The sequence below is a fragment of the Pistacia vera genome, unplaced genomic scaffold (assembly GCF_008641045.1).
Source record: "Pistacia vera cultivar Batoury unplaced genomic scaffold, PisVer_v2 Contig31, whole genome shotgun sequence".
NCBI classification, from domain to species: Eukaryota; Viridiplantae; Streptophyta; class Magnoliopsida; order Sapindales; family Anacardiaceae; genus Pistacia; species Pistacia vera.
In genome coordinates this window covers 655,034-660,589 of record NW_022196124.1, presented here as the reverse complement: position 1 = coordinate 660,589, position 5,556 = coordinate 655,034, and the positions used below count along the sequence as shown (strand labels likewise).

The following is a 5,556-nucleotide window of genomic DNA, read 5'->3' as shown; positions in this document are numbered from 1 at the left end:
ACGTAAAAAATATTGATTGGTCTGAGTCAGTATACACGTAAGCCGGTACAAAATTTCGATGTAAAAACACCAGTGTCGGTAGCATTGTTGCTCAGAAGTTTAATCTTTATTTACAATTGAAATCCCACAATATATAATCCCCAACGTCACACCCAAAGCATGATTCCTGCCACGTGGATAACTAACTCGTTTTTGCGCGCACCCGCTTATTTGCCTTCATGTCCCTTTTGTAAACGTGAGTAATGGGGGTCGTATCAATTACATATGGATTCCAACATAGTTACAAATAATGCTATCACCAGACTGTCCACTTTCTATTTGTTCTTCCTTTTCTTCACTTATTCTAAGGATTAATACATTAATTAAATACTTATTTTACATACACGATTCCAATGTATATAATTAACTGTACATACACGATCCCAAAAAGAAATTTTTAATAATCAATTAATTGAATTTAAGTTTTGTAGGCTAGATGCATCGTTTACATTAATAAACGTGAGAATGTCATCAGACTCGTTGAAGTTGAAGAGCAAAAGGTGTGCTGCTTAATGATGTGCTTTGACTGATTTGCACCAAATTTTGATTCAAACTTATTTGTTATTTAACACTTTCTATAACTTTTATATATGATCATGTATGATTTTTTCAGAGGGGGAAAGAAGAGGCCTTAAACAAGATACTACAATCAGAAAAACAGTTGCATCAAAAACAGAAGCTGGAAATGGAAATTGAAAACTTGAAAGGCAATGGGAATGTCATCAGACTCGTTGAAGAGCAAAAGGTGTGCTGCTCAATGATGTGCTTTGACTGATTTGCACCACATTTTGTTTCAAACTTATTTGTTAAATTTGGTGATGGAGTTAGGGTTTCGTTAAATTTTGTGAAATTGTGTGTGTTTGGATATGGACTTATTGTGTTTTTTGAGCAAGATGGAGAGAACATGATTGTTTGATTTTTGACTAGTTGCTTTTAGGAATTGGAGGTAGGCTTTTTTTTATAAAGAATTTGTCTGATGTAGTTGATAAGTTTAGTGTGTGTTTGAGAATAACTAATTGTTGAATTTTAGAGAGTGATTTTGAATAAACTTTTTTCAAAAACTGCTTATTTCAAAAAGGAGTTTTACTGAATGCATCTGGTCTTTCTAGCCCAACGCAGCAGTTATTTCAAAAACTGATTTTCTTGTGCCAGTTTGCGTTTTAGTAATGTTCCCTGCACCATTCTTTAAATTATCTCTTAATTAACTACTTGTAATTCTTGTATATAACCCAGATGGACTACAGTTCTGAAGAAGTGTCAGATATTAGTGATTCTGAGATCAATGAGTACATAGAGAAACCGTCTGAAGAGCTGAGGGCTGGGAAGTACAAAGTACGGGTTAGCAGCACCTTTAGATGCCCCTTTTGCGCTGGGAAGAAGAAACAAGTTTACAAGTACAAGGACTTGCTTCAACATGCATCGGGAGTGGGTAAAGGAGCTGCTAACAGAAATGCGAAACAAAAGGCAAACCACCTTGCCCTGGCAAAGTATTTGGAGATTGACCTAGCTGGTGAAACAGATCAAACCCAAGCTTCAGTTGTATCAAAACCTGTCAATAGAACTCCGGAGCAAGAAGATACCTATGTGTGGCCTTGGATGGGAATTATTGTTAACATTGTAAGTGATCTAAAAGATGGAGGAGATGTGAATGATTGTGGATATTGGTTGAAGAATTTTGCTAGATATAAACCTTTAGAGGTCTATACTTTCTGGAATGAGCAAAATCTCACTACGGAGGCCATAGTGAAATTTAACAGTGATTGGAATGGTTTCATGAATGCAGCTGAATTTGAGAAGGTGTTTGAAAGTGATCTTCATAGTAAGAAGGATTGGAATGAAAGGAAAACAAACCCTGGCCCAAGTATATATGGCTGGTGTGCACGTGCTGATGATAGTGAGTTTGAAGGGCCAATCGGGGAGTATATCCGCAAGGAAGGGAAGTTAAGAACATTCTCTGACATTGTGCGGGAAAAAAATCAAGACAAAACCAATGTTGTTGCAGACCTTGCCAGTAAGATAGATATGACAAATGAAAATCTCAATGAACTGGAATACATGTACAATAAGAAGACCATGTCTTTGAGCAGGATGCTTGAGGAGAAAGACAAACTACACTATGCTTTTGTTGAAGGTTTGCTCCCGTCTCTTTATGTAGGCCTCTAATGATGATTGAATCACCAAATGGTGTTTCGTCTTAATATATAGTTCAACATTATTATACTTAATATTTGATTAAGAAGTTAATAGTGTTGAAATGTTCTTTTTGTCCAATAGAGACAAGAAAGATGCAGCAGCTTGCTCGTGATAATGTTCGCAGGATCTTGGAAGAACAAGAGAAGCTCAGTTGTGAATTGGATGCTAGGAAGAAGAAAATTGATGACCGGAGCAAAAAATTGAACAAGCTTGAAGTGTCAACAGAGCGTGAGAGGCAAAAACTTGAAGAAGAGAGCAAAAAGGTAACCTTTTTGGGCCAGTTGAAGTACTCTTGGCAAAACACTGTAGCATTTTATTTTTGCATAATAATACGTCATATGGAATACTGACATTTTTTCTTTTGGTCATTCTAGTATGACTCAAGAAACAACTCACTTCAGCTGGCTTCAATGGAGCAGAAAAAGGCTGATGAGAATGTCATCAGACTCGTTGAAGAGCAAAAGGTGTGCTGCTCAATGATATGCTTTGACTGATTTGCACCACATTTTGTTTCATACTTATTTGTTATTTTACACTTTTTGTAGCTTTTATGTATAAACATGTATTAATTTTTCAGAGGGAGAAAGAAGATTCCTTAAACAAGATACTGCAATTAGAAAAACAGTTGCATCAAAAACAGAAGCTGGAAATGGAAATTGAAGACTTGAAAGGCCAAAGAGAGGTGATAAAATATCTTGGAGCTGCAGACGAGGTACAGAAGAAGATGAAAGAGATGAATGATGAGTTGACAGAGAAAGAGGAGAATTTGGGTTCTTTGGAGGAATTAAGTCAAATTCTAATCAACAAAGAGCGTCAGAGCAACGATGAACTACAAAAAGCACGTAAAGAGTTAATTCAGGTATCCCTAATATATCTTGTTGATCAAATGGCTTGAGCCTAATCAAGGGTAATCTTCATATCTAATTCATTAAATATGTGGGTTCGTGGCAAGCATGGTGGTTAAAGAATAGCAGTCAAGATGTCCCATAATGGCAAATCTGAAGTCCAAAATATGAATGATTATGGCAATCATATTCTTGATGATAGTGGATAAGGGATAAAGTATATGGAAAATAAAAGGAAAAGGAGAGGGGTTTTTGGGTTATTTTTTCAGAAAAGTAACTAATGAGAAGTCACTAGTATATATTTTTGCTAAATCTCTTGGCTTGGAAAGTTGCATGAAAGGCATTAATTGCATAGTTGCGCAGTGTTGATTAGATTTGTTAAATTACTTGTTTCCTAGAGAATCATAAGGATGAAGTTATGCAAGATATTTCTGTTTTGATAGGGTTTTGTAGATATGTTGGATGCTCGTACAGTTATCGGAATAAAGAGAATGGGGGAGATTGATCCAAAGCCATTTCAAAATGCATGCATGCAGAAGTTTTCACTAGAGGAAGCACAGGTGCAGGCCTTCACTCTTTGCTCCTTGTGGCAGGAGAATTTGAAGAACCCGGAGTGGCACCCTTTCAAGATAATAGATGTTGGTGGGAATGCCCAGGTATCATGTTTGATCTTGTTCTTGCCTTATATTGCTGTTATGCTGTAAACTTTGTTTTTTATTGGTGGCATTCATATGCATGAAACATAGTTAGCCTGCAAATGTATAGAAAACAGGCCAAAATTTCTTGTCTCTGATGATGGATGGTGGAAATTAAAAGTTCATTTTCTTCTTAAACTTTTGTGCTGTGGTTGGAAATAGTTCACCTAGTTTTGGTCATCTTATCCTTTTCTAGGCGTTGATTTCCAGATGAAACCAATACATGTATCTGCTGCACATGGACTGTAAATTTTTTAATGTGACTAGATGTAATGGTCATGCATGGTGCAGGAGGAAATTATTAATGAAGATGACAAGAAGCTACAAGAACTTAAAGAGTTGGGGGATGAGATATATGAGGCAGTTGTAACAGCTCTGAAAGAATTGAATGAGTATAATCCAAGCGGGAGATATACCATTCCGGAGCTTTGGAACTTTAAAGAAGGAAGAAAAGCCACACTAAAGGAGGCCATTGCTTATGCTGTGAATAATATCAAGAGACTCCAGCGCAAGAGAGTTTGTGGCCAAGGTTTGTAATATGTTTTCTATTTGACTTTTTCACTAGTGCTGTAATCTGTCCCTTGCAATTGTTAATCTGTACTTATTCTTAAAGCTCAGACATTTTTCATTGCAATTACCTTGTCAAATATCGTATGAAGCTAATGCTCAGTTGATGGTCAATTTTTTTTTGAACATTATGGAGGCCCTCAATTATTCAGTAGTAAATAATCTTGTATTTGTAACTTACCTGCAAGGGAGGTTGATGTTTTTTGCAATTAAAAATACGGTGAAATAGTGAAGAGTATAACAAAATATTATAAATAATTTTATTCTTGCAGAAAACAATGAATAATGACATCAGATATTTTCTTTAACTAGTCTTGGATGATATTTGAAATACATATTTGTTTAGAATCAAAAACTTGCTCTGGACCTTAAAAGGTGGATTCTATTATTTACCTTGATGAACTAAATGCTGAGAAGTTTCAGCCATCAATTTCATGGTTCAATTGTTTTGGATGAAGTAGCTTTATTGAATCTGTGCATTATCTACTAGTCTAACAGATTCAGTTAGCTTCTTGTTGTTTAGGTTCTTTTGTCCATCAGTTCAAATGCATATGTGCAGCCCTTAGATGAACCAATTAGGCTTCAATGGATTATTTATAACTTGTTTTTCTGTCAATTAGAGCCCTTTCTTTACGTATGCTTGAAATGCTCTGATACTATGTTATTTTCTGTTGTATTACTTGGGGGCTTAATGGAAAATGTATAGCTTTATTTGAATATTGAACTCTCTCTATAATGATGATTTTTAGTTTAAAATTAGCGACTGGGATTTATAGTGTTTTGTGCAAAAATGTTTATTTAGATATAAGTATTTAGTTAAGTGTGCTGTAAAATTATACACTTGAAGTAAAACTGTAGACATTAATGTATGAAATTAGTTATTAAGACCACTGAAATTGACATGCAAGCACACACTTTCTGGAAACATAAATGGGCTGATTTTGTTTCAGTTTCATTTGCAGGGTGAAATGAAAATGATTATGACGTCACAGATGACCCATCAAATCTGAACCGGTCAACGACTGTTTCAATTTTCAATGTCGATGAAAAACAGGATTTTAACGTCTTCCACGTGTCAGCGAGTTGCCTCTTGTTTGGTATTTGAACGGTTGAGCCAATCCCAAATTCCCATGCGCTCAACCTCACACAGTCTACAGTGCTCCCGTCTCTCAGCCAACTTTGATCCAAATTCCACATCATGTACGCAAGTTTTAATG

General features: G+C 35.7%; 1 protein-coding gene across 2 annotated transcripts; it reads left to right on the top strand.

Annotated features, from left to right (window-relative positions):
• The first annotated feature begins 456 nt into the window (after positions 1 to 456).
• On the top strand, positions 457 to 5,556 carry LOC116136212 (factor of DNA methylation 1-like). Of its 2 annotated transcripts, none has more exons than XM_031421924.1 (9): positions 457 to 539; positions 653 to 784; positions 1,273 to 2,170; positions 2,314 to 2,495; positions 2,607 to 2,696; positions 2,810 to 3,091; positions 3,521 to 3,733; positions 4,064 to 4,301; positions 5,302 to 5,556. In XM_031421924.1, exons 2-9 carry the CDS (start codon positions 725 to 727, stop codon positions 5,304 to 5,306), a joined length of 1,968 nt encoding a protein of 655 aa, XP_031277784.1. In that variant the 5' UTR covers positions 457 to 539; positions 653 to 724; the 3' UTR covers positions 5,307 to 5,556. The 2 variants fall into 2 exon arrangements, with proteins under 2 accessions (XP_031277784.1, XP_031277783.1); XM_031421923.1 differs by having other exon boundaries at positions 5,290 to 5,556.